General features: G+C 46.5%; 2 protein-coding genes across 6 annotated transcripts in view; one reads left to right on the forward strand and one right to left on the reverse strand.

Moving 5' to 3' along the window:
- Positions 1-4,734: 4,734 nt before the first annotated feature.
- cunh7orf25 (chromosome unknown C7orf25 homolog) lies at positions 4,735-7,314 on the forward strand. 3 transcript variants are annotated; one of them, XM_031878158.1, is made up of 3 exons: positions 4,735-4,850; positions 5,373-5,432; positions 5,889-7,314. In XM_031878158.1, exon 3 carries the CDS (start codon positions 5,905-5,907, stop codon positions 7,207-7,209), a length of 1,305 nt encoding a protein of 434 aa, XP_031734018.1. In that variant the 5' UTR covers positions 4,735-4,850; positions 5,373-5,432; positions 5,889-5,904; the 3' UTR covers positions 7,210-7,314. The 3 variants fall into 3 exon arrangements, with proteins under 3 accessions (XP_031734018.1, XP_031734015.1, XP_031734016.1); XM_031878155.1 differs by lacking the exon at positions 5,373-5,432 and having other exon boundaries at positions 4,779-4,850; XM_031878156.1 differs by lacking the exon at positions 4,735-4,850 and having other exon boundaries at positions 5,406-5,452.
- A 766-nt stretch (positions 7,315-8,080) lies between these two features.
- Positions 8,081-15,425, reverse strand: part of LOC116400366 (inositol monophosphatase 1-like) — a 9,630-nt gene continuing 2,285 nt past the window's right edge. Inside the window, exons 3-9 of one of the 3 annotated variants that reach the window (XM_031878161.1) lie at positions 15,271-15,375; positions 15,031-15,076; positions 10,636-10,744; positions 10,387-10,495; positions 10,158-10,309; positions 9,910-10,078; positions 8,081-9,760 (exon numbers count right to left, since the gene is read on the reverse strand). In XM_031878161.1, coding sequence (XP_031734021.1) covers positions 9,948-10,078; positions 10,158-10,309; positions 10,387-10,495; positions 10,636-10,744; positions 15,031-15,076; positions 15,271-15,375 — 652 coding nt within the window. In that variant the 3' untranslated portion in view covers positions 8,081-9,760; positions 9,910-9,947. Of the gene's footprint in view, positions 9,761-9,795; positions 10,079-10,157; positions 10,310-10,386; positions 10,496-10,635; positions 10,745-15,030; positions 15,077-15,270; positions 15,376-15,425 lie in introns of those variants that run through there. The other 2 variants (XM_031878162.1, XM_031878163.1) reach the window with 2 other exon arrangements.

The raw sequence follows: 15,425 nt of genomic DNA on the forward strand, positions 1-15,425 counted from the left end.
CACATGTTTACATGATTATACTTGATCAATAAATAATGTATCACATGTTTACATGATTATACTTGATCAATAAATAATGTATCACATGCTTACATGATTATACTTGATCAATATATAATGTATCATATGCTTACATGATTATACTTTATCAATATATAATGTATCACATGCTTACATGATTATACTTGATCAATATATAATGTATCACATGTTTACATGATGCTCACACAATGTCCACAGTGTCGGCCTTGAGAGCCACAGACATTGGAGTGTGACGCAGCGGAGAGGAAATAGATACACAGACTGAAAACGATAGACCCTGACGGTCTTAATGAAAAATATTCAGTGTGTATTCATTTTTTAACCCGTTGTTTTCACTTCTTTTAATAACAAACCACTTCCTGATCTCCATGTCCCCACCCCCAGAGGTCCGTTAATCGACGACCCCGTCTGCAGTGCATCACCCTTTTCTCCCTTGTTTATATATGTCTTTTAATCCTTCTTTTTTTCCTCCTTAAATCATTTTAGGCACCCCTCTACCGTATAACCACATGAAATATCTAATATTTATATCTAAATAACTATTTTAAAATATTTATTCAATATTATTTATTCAATAAGTTTTACTAACTGTATCAAACCTTGTGTGCCTTTACATTTTTGCATGTTTTAACCAAATTATTTTCCTTCTATTCCTTTATATAATTTCTTCTAGATATACACGGTAGGGGGTTTGCCACATATTAATTGAAATTAAAGCTGCGAGCAGCGATGAACGGGCCCTCGCACCTTGCCGCGTCTCGGGGGTACTGGCGGGACGCCGGCAGAATCGGCCATAAATATCTGCGACCATCAGACAGCGTGCCCACAAGTTAGACATTTTTAATGCTTGGACTGTGTGACGCTGGAAATTATGTAGTGCAAATATTCCACCAGTTCCTGTATCCACTTTGTGGCGCTAGAGAACACGCGCAAACATGCATTGTGTTGCTCTACATCAAGTATAGACCACATCATGTAAATGTCATATAAATCAGATTCAGTTTGTCACATAACGCTGTCTTCCTGTTGCCAGTAGGTGGCGCTATGACTTTGAGTGAAAATTGGCTTGTAGACATCCTCAGGCCATGACTGTTATCAAATATAGCAAGTTTGGGACATATTTGAGCAAGTCCAGTGGAGTTACATCAGGTTGTTGTTTAATAGCGAATCACCTACAATGGCCGCCACGTCACGGCTACGCCATTCTATCAAACGTAAAGCTTTGAGTAACTTTTAATTGCAAAGGTCTTTAGATTATACTGACCAAATTTGAAAAGGATCTGACAAAGTCTCTAGGAGGAGTTCGTTAAGGTATAGCGACTAGAAATCATGGGAATATTCACACAAAAATCAAAATGGCCGACTTCCTGTTCATTTTAGAGCATTATCCCAAGACAATTTTTTTAAGTCTTCATGTGATACATGTTCCTCCCAAATTTCATACATGTAGGTCAAACGTATTGCTGGGGCTGCATTTTGTGGAGTTACATCCGGGTTGTTGTTTCAAGGCGAATTACGTAAAATGGCCGCCACGCCACGGCTACGCCATTCCATCAAACGTAAAGCTTTGAGTAGCTTTTAATAGCAAAGGTCTTTAGATTATACTGACCAAATTTGAAAAGGATCTGACAACGTCCCTTGGAGGAGTTCGTTAAAGTATAGCGACTAGAAATCATGGGGAAATTCACACAAAAATCAAAATGGCCGACTTCCCGTTAATTTTAGAGCATGGTCCCAAGACACTTTTTTTTAAGTCTTCATGTGATACATGTGCCTACCAAATTCCATACATGTAGGTCAAACGTAGTGCTGGGGCTGCGATTTTGAATATTTGTAGGGGGCGCTATCGAGGCAATTTGAAAGGGTCAAGCCAAAAAGCCATATGAAATATTTATTTCCATCACCTATGACACCTGTGCAAAGTTCCAAGGCTTGTTGAGCATCCTAAGTCACAGAAAAATAAGCTTAATTTTTCATGGCGAATGACGCGTTGCCACGGCAACAGCGTTTAACGACAACTCACAATATTCATGATGAAGCATTATCAATGTCTTACAGCTTAGCTTACCAAATTTGAGACTGATCTGGGTAACTTCCTAGTCGGAGTACATCAAAGTATAAAACTTGTCATTTCCTTTTGCCAATAGGTGGCGCTATGACTTTGTGAAAATGTTGGCATGGAAATGTGCTCAGGCCTGGACCAGCATCATGCATAACTAATTTGGGGCAGATTGAATAAAGTACCTTGGAGTTACAACAACTTCCTCTTTCATGGTGAACGGCACGAAATGTGCGTGACATGGGCGCCACATAAAACGAAGGTCGTTCAATGTCAGTAGACCATTTTAGTAACTTTTCATCATTAATGTCTTTCGATCATCTTGACCAAATTTGAAGTTGATCGTATAAATTCTGTGGGAGGAGTTCGTTAAAGTATAATGCCTGAAAACGATGTAAAATGCCTAAGAATGCAAAGAAATGGAAGTATTACTGCATCACCCCCTAGTGGTTGTATGGAATAAAAATTTCAGGGTATATTACAGGACACAATGTGAACATATGCTACACATTTCGTGAGGATAGGCCACATGGTTTTGAAGTTATATATATTGCTGTAAAAGGCCACGCCCCTATGAAATTCATTGGTCCATATATTCTTAATGCAATGACATATCAATAAGCTTTTCGTAACTTTTGATTATAAAGATCCAATAATGATCCACAGCAAATTTGGTACCAATCAGACCCAGCGTGTAGGAGGAGTTTGCCAAAATGTGTTTTTCACAAAATTCAAAATGGCGGAAAATTTTGGGAGGCGGAGCTTAGGGTTCTCATTGGCTTTTTTATAGAGTAGGCGGAGCTAGACATGTGTGTCGAATTTCAAGTAAATCGGACATACTGGGTGAGAGGTGCCGCAAGGCGATGTCAGTCAGATTTCTAGGGGGCGCTAGCAAGCAATTTTGTCATGCTCGAGCATTAGACCCATAAAATATCAAATTTTCCCGCAGTCCTGATATGCTTGCCAAATATGAGGATGTTGGGGACATGATAAAGCCCCCAAAATGGTGTTTCATTGGAGAGAATAATAATAATAATAATAATAATAATTCCTACAGTTTCAATAGGGTCCTCGCGGCCCGACGTTGTCGGTCCTCGGGCCCTAATAATAATTCCTACAGTTTCAATAGGGACCTCGCGGCCCGACGTTGTCGGTGCTTGGGCCCTAAATATTAATATTTGTATCTGTAATATAACACCCTTTCATTATCGCACGCAGACAGCAGCAGCAGCAGCAGGAAGTGACGCCACACTAACACAGCTGTTCACCGCTTGCTGCCCGGTTCTTGTGTTAAAAATGCCCGCTTAATAATAATAAAAGAAAAACTGCGTTAACGCGTGATAAAATAATTGTCGGTGTTAATTAATGAATGCGTTAACGCGATAATAACACGTTAACTTGCCCAGCACTAATATTATTATTTATTTTGTATATATTTCTACTTCTTTGTGATTTAATGTATTTATACTAAGGAAACACCTATGTATTAGTGTGCTTTTATACTGTTTTATCTCAAACCAAAACCCATTGTCCCAGCCAATATTCAACCAATAAACCCCTTCTGTAAAAACTGTTATTTTTGATTTATTTTAGTTTATCTTGGACGGTACCTTTAACTTACCCAACTTTTACAGGAACCTCCACCGGTATGGAAGCCCATTTCCGCAGCAAAAAAATAAAATATAAAATAATAATAATTCTTATTATTATTTTATTTTGCTGGTGGAAATTTTTTTCAAAAAATAGACTGATTTATTTTTTTATTTTTTTTAAACTTTTTTTACACTAGCATAAAACAAAAAAACACTTTGGGTGCATCCATCTGTAACCATAACACTGACCAGATGATTCCAGTTGCTATAGAAAGTCAAAATGATGAGATACTTTAACACAGCAGTCATAGAAGCAGCTCTTCATAGTTACGATACGTTTGACATATACATGGATTGTGAGTACATTGAAGACTTCTTTAAACGTGGCTTTACAACACATGAAATACTTCATTGTTGATGTTTCACATGGATTACTGATCAAACGCACCCTTGAATAGACTTTTAAGCAAGAAGCAGCTCTGGAGTATAAAGAATAAAACCAATGTGGCTGAGGTGAAGACCTTCAATAAACAGCAACTGGAACCTTTTTTTTTTTTTTTTTTGCTGGCAGAAAAAATGTTTTAAAAAAATAAAAAATGTAAATCTTTTTTTTTCGGGGGTGGAAATGGGCTTCCATACAAACCCTAACCCAACTTGAGCACACTTGGTCGATCATAGCCTAACTTATGTATCGGAACACAACAAAGAGGACTAGGTTCTGCTATGTACTCTAAAGGTCCGTCCACACCAAGAACTAGAACCACAGAGAACCATGTGAGGATCCACGCTGATGAACAACAACGTTCTGTAAACAACATTCATAAGAATCCAATTAGAGTCGATATTCTGGAGAACCAAGATGTTAAGAAAGACTCTTTGTTAACTTTCAGTTTCAATGTTTTTGTTTCAAATAATGATTTAATCCACACTCCGGACCGGGAGGTGGCGGTAATGAGCCAATGAGGTGGAGGATAACAGAAGAAGAAGAAGAAGAATAAGAAGGAAGCCTCCAGTTCCTCGTTCCATTCGGGTCAGAAGAAGAAGAAGAAGAAGACGAAGAAGACGGAGCTTCCGTTAGCATTAGCATTAGCTTTAGCTGTGCAGTTATTATATTTGGAGACGAACGTGCGGATTAAAGTGCACACGTCACTGCTGCCGTAAGTCGACGTAACGTTTGCTTTCTGAATGTTTTAAATGTTTTAATAGAAGAAGAAGAACTTCAGAGCTAAAGGAAGCTAACTGGTGACGTCACATAGTTAGCATCAGAGCTAACAAGTGTTTATATTAAAGTTCATATTCAGACTTTTATAATGTGTTTGAAGGGTTAAACAGTAAATATTTATTATTTAGATATAACATGAACTATTCTTCAGTCACTTATTATTATTATTATTATTATTATTATATGATCATCATAAAGTAAACATTCAGTATAATAATGAGTAAAATACACAGTCTGTTAAACTAATAATTAACCAGACCAGGTGTGTCTGTCTGTTTGTCCTCAGGTGTGTCTGTCTGTTTGTCGTCCTCAGGTGTGTCTGTTTGTCCTCAGGTGTGTCTGTTTGTCCTCAGGTGTGTCTGTTTGTCCTCAGGTGTGTCTGTTTGTCCTCAGGTGTGTCTGTTTGTCCTCAGGTGTGTCTGTCTGTCTTCAGGTCTGTGTGTCTGTTTGTCTCCAGGTCCGTCCGTCAGTCCTCAGGTCCGTCCGTCAGTCCTCAGGTCCGTCCGTCTGTCCTCAGGTCCGTCCGTCTGTCCTCAGGTTTGTCTGTCTTTCCTCAGGTCCGTCTGTTTGTCTGCCTGTCCTCAGGTGTGTCTGCCTGTCCTCAGGTGTGTCTGTTTGTCCTCGGGTCCGTCTGTCTGTCTTCAGGTGTGTCTGTCTGTCTGTCTTCAGGTGTGTCTGTCTGTCTGTCTTCAGGTGTGTCTGTCTGTCTGTCTTCAGGTGTGTCTGTCTGTCTGTCTTCAGGTGTGTGTGTCTGTCTGTCCTCAGGTCCGTCTGTCTGTCTTCATGTGTGTGTGTCTGTCAGTCTGTCTTCAGGTGTGTCTGTCTCTGTCTTCAGGTGTGTCTGTCTCTGTCTTCAGGTGTGTCTGTCTGTCTGTCTTCATGTGTGTCTGTCTGTCTGTCCTCAGGTGTGTCTGTCTGTCCTCAGGTGTGATGTAGGAGACATGTTCATGTATGTCTCTCTGTCTGTCCTCAGGTGTGATGTAGGAGACATGTCTCTCCAGGTGGTGCTCCAGCAGAGGATCACCTCTGCCCAGGTGTTGCTGCAGAGGGCGGAGCTTCTGTGTCCAGGTGTGGAGGGTTACCAGAAGCTGGTTGGTAAACTGCGGGCGGAGCTGCGTTTCCTCCGGCGGGTGGAGGCCGGAGAGCTGCAGGTCAAAGAGTCCCACCTGCACAGCACCAACCTGACTCACCTGACGGCCATCGTGGAGTCGGTGGCGAGTCTGGAGGACGTGGTCGCTCTGCTGCACGTCTTCACCTACCTGGACGCCGCCGGACGCCGGCAGACGCTGGTGGTGGACGTGGTGGCGAACGGAGGACACACCTGGGTGAAGGCGGTGGGAAGGAAGGCGGAGGCTCTGCACAACATCTGGAAGGGGCGGGGCCAATACGGAGACAAGAGCATCATCAGTCAGGCTGAGGACTTCCTGTTGGCCAGCAAACAACAGGAAGTCCACTTCAGACATCCTCACGTGGTCTTCGCCTTCTACAACGGAGTCTCCTCCTCCATGTTCCACCGACTCAAGGACATGGACATCTCCGTCAGAGGGGACGTCGTCGCTGTCAACAGTGTGATGGAGGAGGAGGAGGAGGAGGAGGAGGAGCCGCCGCCGCCGCCGCCGCCGCCGCCAGCTGAAGGTAACGAGGAGGAGGAGCCAGCTGAAGGTAACGAGGAGGAGGAGGAGGAGTCTGAAGATAAAGAGGAGGGGTCTGAAGAGGAGGAGCTGACCCAGGTGGACCGATCCACGGTGGTGGTCAGCTTGGCGTTCCCCATCCAGGTGAAGGTGGAGGAGTGTCATTGCGTGAACCTCGACATCACGACGCTCATCACGTATGTGTCATCGCTGAGTCACGGACGATGTCACTTCTCGTTCCGGGAGCCGGTGCTGACGGAGCAGGCGGCTCAAGAGCGCCTGCAGCCGGTTCTGCCTCAGCTGGACGACTTCCTGTTTGGTAAACAGCTGTTCGTCTGTCGCTCCGCCGTCCAAGACTTCCAGCTGATCCTGGACACGCTGGGGGGGGCGGGCGAGAAGGAGCGCGCTCAGACGCTGCTGGCTCGAGTCCGCCTGGTGGACGACCGGCCGTCGGAACGCACGCTGCGCCTCACGCACAGCGCCAAGGTCAACCGACGCTCGCTCGCCATCTTCGGCACCGGAGACTCGCTGAGAGCTGTCACCGTGACGGCAAACAGCCGATTCGTCAGGGCGGCGGCCAATCAGGGCGTCCAATACAGCGTGTTCATCCACCAACCGAGGGCTCTGACCGAGGGCAAGGAGTGGAGGGCCACACCCATCTAGGGACTTCCTGTCTAGGGGGACTTCCTGTGCCGGGCTGATGGGAGTTAATAATCATGTAAATAGATCAGTCTGTTGAATTACATCACAATAAAGTGTCACAGTCAATTCCTGCTCTGCTGTCGTTTGTTACACGAGGTCACATGGTGTCAGGGGGGAGGGGGCTAGAGCGGGTCGCTTCAGTCACAAGGGTTCATCCCAAGTCTCTTAACTGCATCCCCGTTTGCGTCCACTTGCGTCCTTTCCTTGCGTCTTAGTCCCTCCCACCAGGGATGCATGGAGGAAACCATGCGAGGAGAGAGGAGACGAGGAAATATGTTTTAGGAGACATGAGACGTCCTTTCCTCAGTTGCGTCACGTGAAGCGATGTCTGTTTCTGATGACAGTGCTGATGATCACAGCTGATCAGCTGTCAGTCGGCTTTAACAGCTGGAGAGACTTTTGATAAGTTGGTGTCTGTTCACATGATCACTGTACTTAATAGTAACTAATAACACTAATCACTAATAAAGACACAGTGATCACCACTGTAGAGGTGTTTCTCTCTGTAGTCTGTTAAACTGTTCTGTGTGTATGTATATGGGTTAGGGTTAGGGTTATGTATATGTCTTCACTTTTTACATGTTGAAAACAATCTCATCAATCCGATCGGCTGCAGTGTCCAATCACATGACTGATGAACAATGAGGGGGCGTGTCGGCCGTTAAAACACTTCCTGGAAGTCTGTTCTCGTGGGTCCTCGGAGATCCCTCCTCCCTCCTCGCTCCTCAGAGCTAAATAAGAGCTTTTGGGACGTCAGCGTTAGTGACCAATAACTTTTATTTAAACAGGGGATTTTGTGACAAAGCGTGCTTCTGACCACGCCCCCATCAGTGATGTCACAGCAGTGGTGGTCACAACCTGCTATAACTTTTTCAGTGGGCGTGGTCAGTATCTGCTGTGGCATCACTGAAGAGGGTGTGGTCAGTCAACGCTTTGAGACTAAAATACCTGTCTCAGTGACGTCATCAGATACTTCAGCCGTTGGCTTCTGATTAGCTCATTCGTTGCCGTGGAATCGCAGACTTTATTGGAAGAATAATGAAAAAAGGACCAAAGATGGAGCGAGCAGCCAATCAGGCTTCAGGACTGATGTCCCCTTTAAAAAGCTGTTAGCCAACAATGCTAACATGGTTATGCTCAGTAATTAAAGTGGCAATCCTGAAGATTTTCATTTCAATAAATGTTCAGTTGGTATCTGTAACACAATATTTATAGTGAAGTGATGTTCACATGTTAACTCTGACCCCCGTAGAGTCCTTGTCTCTGAAATAATAATTATTATTTATATTTATTTACAGAAGGAATAGATTTCGAACAGCTCCGACAGCTTGTTCCTCGTCTACTTTGACATCAATGTGAGTTTTTCATTGTGATGTTAAGACTTGAGGCTGATGGACTTTAAGCACAACTTCATGTTTTTTACTGAAATAGAAAGGTGACGCATATTATTATTATTATAACCAGTTAGACCAGTGAGATCAGTTAGACCAGTTAGACCAGTGAGATCAGTTAGAAACGTCTTCTTCTACTTTAATCATTTCTGCACTTTAACCGATTAAATAAATAAATCTTAATCTACTTTAGATTCCCCTCTTCTGTTTCCTTAACACCCGGTCACCACTTCACCACTTCGAATGTTTAGTTCACAGATGACTTTAAATGGTTTCAGGGACATTTTCACTCTCAAAGCTTCGTTTTCAGAAAAAAAGCTGTAAAAAGTCACTTTACATGTTTATTCTTCCCAAATGAAATGACTTTACAATCATTACGGACTACGACAGCCACAGATACCCGACTTCTTATTTGCTTTTGTCAGAGCATTTTTTGCTGTCGGGAGATAAAAATAATTATTTTATTTATGGGTCAAATGTTCAACTTATATTACAGGTCCCCTCTAACTTGTAATGTTAAAAAAAATATATTTTTGATTGAAGCACAAATTCAGGGGTTCACCTCAAATTTGTGGATAATGATAGATAAACCCAAAAATAGAGGATAGGGTGACACAAAGACTCCTAAATAAGTTTAACATATCAACATATTATCCATTCATTATCTTCTCTGCTTATCTGGGGTTGGACCCACTACCCCCCATGTGTTCCTAGACCAGATATAGAATCTCCCCAACGTGGTCTGGGTCTACTGGGCCGATCTTATTCTTTCTGTCTCGAACCAAAGCTCATGACCACAGGTGAGGATCTGAACGGAGACGGACTGCTATTTCTAGAACTTTGTCTTCTGGCTCAGCTCCGTCTTCACAACAGTCCAATACAACGTCTTCATCACTGCTGACGCCGAACCGAACCTCCATCTCACGCTCCCTTTGACCCTCACAGGTGAACCAGACCGAGATCCTTGAACTTCCTCCCTCTCTTTGAGCTGAGACTCAATCCCAAACCAGGACCTCAGACTTGGAGGTTCTGACTCTCATCCGAACTGCTTCACACTCTTCTACAAACCGCCTCAGCACTGCTGAAGGTCACGTTCTGAAGGATCCACAGAACCACATCATCTGCAAAAAAACGAGACGCAATTCTGAGGTCCTTAAACTGGACTCTCTCTCCCCAAAGAAGTCATAGTATAGCATATCAAAAAAAGTGATATTGTATTTGTTCTCATGACAAACTTTATTCATCTTAACAAACTGAACATCTGTCTCACACATGAAATCTGTTGAATCCACAACTCGCTGCGTTTCTTCACAGTGTTTGTGGTGGTGGAGCGTCGTCCCTGAGTGGACTGAAGCTGTCAATCTGTTTGACAATCCTCTCAGCGATGGTTCTGCTGTTGGCAGCAACAATTCTTCTGGACATCAGGTCCACTGCTCCTCCTGAACACACAATGTTTTAATGCCTATCTCCTCCATTAAAATCAACAGAAACACTGAAGTTCTCTTTGAGTATCTTTACCCTCCACGTCCATGAGGACTCCTCCAGCCTCTGAGACGACCAGAGATCCTGCAGCGACGTCCCAAACGTGGATCCCGATCTCATAATACGCTTCAACACAACCGGACGCCACATGACACATGTTGATTGCTGCAGTTCCTGCACCGCGCACCCTGGAAACATGCATATACTGTCAAAACTACACACCAATTACAATATCAGTAAATTACTGCAGTATCGGTAATATTACCCGTGTACAGGGATGCAGAGAACACTCCTCAGGCTCGAGAAGATTTTCTCTACAGCTTCAGGGTCTCTGCTGGATCCAAACTCTGTGGCAATGATCGACTGTTTAATGTCTAACAGTAAAAAAGAAATGGGTCAGATTGTGGCCTCAGTCTAGATCAGAGCATCATGACATCACATTCTGTTCCTGTACGTTTTTGGTTGTCCTCAGATACATCTAGTGATGAAGAGACGTGTGTTATTGATTACTGACCTTCCCGATCAGAAACCTGCAGTGGCTCTCCGTTACAAAACGCTCCCTTCCCCCTCCTCGCTGTGTACATCTTATCTTCCAAACAACTGTAGATCACACCGAACTCCATCTGAAAGAGGAAGGACAGCTGTAGAGCTGCAGGTCATACTAGAGTAAGTCAGAGTGAAACAGGTCATAGTAATGTAAGTCATAGTATTGTAAGTTTTAATAAGTAGGTCATAGTACACTCCTCCGCGAATCGCCACCGTATCGTGGTGGAGGAGTTTGAGTGGCTCAGTGATCCTGGGAGCTATGTTGTCCGGGGCATTAGCCCCTGGTAGGGTCTCCCAAGGCAAACAGGTTTAAGGGGAGAGCCCAGACTAAGAGCGGTTCAAAACGACCCCTATGATAGTTAGCCCACGGACTATAGCCACCTCGCCCGGACCAGCAAACCGGGGTACCCTCCCGGAGCCAGAACCAGGAGGGGAGCTCGTAGGCGAGTGTCTGGTGGCCGGGCCTTTGCCCATGGGGCCCGGTTGGGCTCAGCCCGAATAAACACCATGGAGCAGCCACCCTGTGGACCCACCACCCGCAGGGACAAGCATCGGGGTCGGGTGCTATGCAGACCGGGCGGCGGGTCGGGCGGGAGGCCCGGGCATGCCGATCGCCAGCGGCATAGACTAGCTCTAGGGATGTGGAGCGTCACCTCGCTAGTGGGGAAAGAGCCGGTGCTGGTGCAGGAGGTGGAGCGATACCAGCTAGAAATAGTTGGACTCACCTCCACACACAGCATTGGCTCTGGAACCAAGCTCCTGGAGAGGGGTTGGACTTTGTCCTTTTCCGGAGTTGCCCAGGGTGAGAGGCGCCGGGCAGGAGTGGGGATACTCACGAGCCCCCGGCTGAGCGCCGCTGTGTTGGAGTTCTCCCCGGAGAGCGAGAGGGTCGCCTCCATGCGCCTATGGGTTGCGGGGAGCAAGGCTCTGACTGTGGTTTGTGCTTATGCACCAAACAGCAGTTCGGAGTATCCGGCCTTCTTGGAGTCGGTGGGAGGGGTCCTGGAAAGGATGCCGCCTACCAACTCCATAGTTCTCCTGGGGGACTTCAACGCTCACGTGGGCAATGACGGAGAAACCTGGCGGGGGGTGATTGGTAGGAACGGCTTGCCCGATCTGAACCCGAATGGTGTTTCATTATTGGACTTCTGTGCTTGCCATGGTTTGGCCATAACGAACACTATGTTCGAACATAAAGTGGCTCATAAGTGTACCTGGTACCAGAACACCTTAGGCCGGAGATCAATGATCGACTTTGTAATCGTATCATCTGATTTGCGGCAGTATGTCTTGGACACTCGGGTGAAGAGAGGAGCAGAGCTGTCAACTGATCACCACCTGGTGGTGAGTTGGATCAGATGGCAGGGGAACCGGTTGGAAAGATCCGGCAAACCCAAACGTGTAGTGAGGGTAAACTGGGAACGTCTGGCGGAGGACCCTGTCCGGGAGGTCTTTAACTCCCACCTCCGGAAGAACTTCTCACACATCCCGAGGGAGGTTGGGGACACGGAATCCGAGTGGACCATGTTCAAAGCCTCTATTGTGGATGCGGGCGCTAGGAGCTGTGGCCGGAAGGTCATCGGTGCCTGTCGTGGCGGCAACCCGAGAACCCGGTGGTGAACACCGGAGGTGAGGGAAGCCGTCAAGCTGAAGGAGACCTTCAAGGCCTGGTTGGCCCAGGGGTCTCCTGAAGCAGCTGACTGGTACCGGCAGGCCAGAAGGGCTGCAGCTGCGGTGGTCGCGAATGCTAAAACTCGGGCATGGTAGGAGTTCGGGGAGGCCATGGAGAAGGACTTTCGGTTGGCCTCAAGGAGGTTCTGGCAAACCATCCGACGGCTCAGGAAGGGAAAGCAGGGCTTACCCCAGGCTGTTCTCAGCAGGGGGGGGGGGAACTGCTAACCCGGACGGAGGACATCGTCGGGCGGTGGAAAGAGCACTTTGAGGAACTCTTAAACCCGACCAACATGTCCTCTGCAGAGGAGGCAGCGCCTGAGGACCTAGGGGGAGGCTCACCCATATCCCTGGCAGAGGTTGCTGAGGTAGTTAAAAAGCTCCTTGGTGGCAAGGCACCAGGGGTGGATGAGATCCGCCCTGAGATGCTGAAGGCGCTGGACATAGTTGGGCTGTCCTGGCTGACACGCCTCTTCAATGTCGCATGGGGGTCGGGATCAGTGCCCATGGACTGGCAGACCGGGGTGGTGGTTCCCATCTTCAAAAAGGGGGACCGGAGAGTGTGCTCGAATTACCGGGGTATCACACTACTCAGCCTCCCGGGGAAGGCTTATGCCAGGGTGCTGGAAAGGAGGCTCCGACCGCTTGTCGAACCTCAGATTCAAGAGGAGCAGTGCGGATTCCGTCCCGGCCGTGGAACAGTGGACCAGCTCTTTACCCTCGCAATACTACTGGAGGGGCTCCGGGAGTTTGCCCAACCCGTCTACATGTGCTTTGTGGACTTAGAGAAGGCTTTCGACCGGGTCCCTCGGGGGGTCTTGTGGGGGGTGCTGCGGGAGTATGGGGTGCCGGTCCCGTTATAACGGGCGATCCGGTCTCTGTGCGACTGCAGTAGGAGCTGTATCCGCATTCTCGGTAATAAGTCAGACACGTTCCCGGTGGGTGTTGGCCTCCGCCAGGGCTGCCCTTTGTCACCGGTCCTGTTCGTGATTTTCATGGACAGGATATCTAGGCGCAGCCTGGGGGCGGAGAACGTCAGTTTCGGGGGTCTCGGGATCGCCTCTCTGCTATTTGCAGATGATGTGGTCCTGTTAGCCTCCTCGGATCATGACCTCCAGCATTCACTGGGGCGGTTTGCAGCCGAGTGTGAATCGGCGGGGATGAGAGTTAGCACCTCCAAATCTGAGGCCATGGTTCTCTGCCGGAAACCGGTGGATTGCTCCCTCCAGGTGGGGACGGAGTGCCTACCTCAAGCGAAGGAGTTTAAGTATCTTGGGGTCTTGTTCACGAGTGAGGGTAAGATGGAGCGGGAGATCGACAGGCGGATCGGTGCGGCTGCAGCAGTAAAGCAGGCGCTGCACCGGACCGTCTTGGTGAAGAGGGAGCTGAGCCGGAAGGCAAAGCTCTCAATTTACTACTCGGTCTACATTCCTACTCTCACCTATGGTCACGAACTCTGGGTCGTGACCGAAAGGACAAGGTCGTGGCTATAAGCGGCCGAAATGAGTTTCCTCCGTAGGGTGGCCGGGCTCAGCCTTAGAGATAGGGTAAGGAGCTCGGTCATCAGGAGGGAACTTGGAGTCGAGCCGCTACTCCTTCGCTTCGAAAGGAGTCAGCTGAGGTGGTTCGGCATCTAATTAGGATGCCTCCTGGACGCCTCCCACTGGAGGTTTTCCAGGCACGTCCAACTGGGAAGAGACCCCGGGGAAGTCCCAGGGGAGATTACATCTCCCAGCTGGCCTGGGAACGCCTCGGGATCCCCCAGAATGAGCTGGAACATGTTGCCGGTGAGAGGGAGGTCTGGGTCGGCCTGCTGCCACCGCGACCTGACCTCGGATAAGCGGTGGAAAATGGATGGATGGATGGATGGTCATAGTACAGTAGGTCAGAGTATTGTAAGTCATAGTATAGTAGGTGATAATATAGTATGCTATAGTATAGTAGGTTATAGTACACTAGATTTTAAAACGTAGGTCATAGTAAGTCATAATATAGTCAGTCACTAGGGAGAAGATTTGTCAAATTTTTCATGGGCGCAACCCACATACTCAGTTCTGCTGCTCATCCCACAAATGCATGTTCCTTACAAATGTGGCACCGTTTAAACAGGCTTTCCAACGGTATAAGACTTATTGCCAAGAAGCATTGTTACAACAAAAAATAGTCTACCAAACACTAATTTCCTTACTAGTGACCTACTATACTGTGACCGACTAGTATAGTAGGCCACAGTATAGTAGGTCACAGTAAGGTAGGTCACAGTATAGTAGGTCACAGTAAGGTAGGTCAGTATATAGTAGGTCAGTATATAGTAGGTCAGTATATAGTAGGTCACAGTATATAGTAGGTCACAGTATAGTAGGTCACAGTATAGTAGGTCACAGTATAGTAGGTCAGTATATAGTAGGTCACAGTATAGTAGGTCACAGTATAGTAGGTCACAGTATAGTAGGTCAGTCTATAGTAGGTCACAGTAAGGTAGGTCACAGTATAGTACGTCACAGTAAGGTAGGTCACAGTAAGGTAGGTCACAGTATAGTAGGTCACAGCATAGTAGGCCACAGCATAGTAGGTCAGTACATAGTAGGTCAGTATATAGTAGGTCACAGTATGGTAGGTCTGTATATAGTAGGCCACAGTATAGTAGGCCACAGTATAGTAGGCCACGACTTGGACTAAAAGTTGAACTCACCTGTTTGTTGACAGAAAATCCGATGGAAATAGCAACAAAAGGAAATCTGTTAAAGAGACAATTATGTATTTATTGGAGGTAATAAATTGTTAATAATAATAATAATAGTAGTAACCAGAAATAAAAGTAAACGCCTCCACCAACCAGTCAAGTTAGAAATTACATCCATCTCTGTTCAAAATTTCATCACTTCATCATGTTATGCTTTTAGACTATGTTTGATTTTTTTATAAAACTCACGCATGAACAAAGTTGGTTGTCCCATCGATGGGGTCGATGATCCAGGTGGGACGGTCAGTGAGGACACAAGGTTCACCTGCAGCTACAGACTCTTCCCCTATGAAGCTGACACACACACACACACACACACACACACACACACACACACACACACA

This window comes from Anarrhichthys ocellatus, unplaced genomic scaffold (assembly GCF_004355925.1).
Source record: "Anarrhichthys ocellatus isolate YVR2014 unplaced genomic scaffold, GSC_Weel_1.0 scaffold164, whole genome shotgun sequence".
NCBI lineage: Eukaryota > Metazoa > Chordata > Actinopteri > Perciformes > Anarhichadidae > Anarrhichthys > Anarrhichthys ocellatus.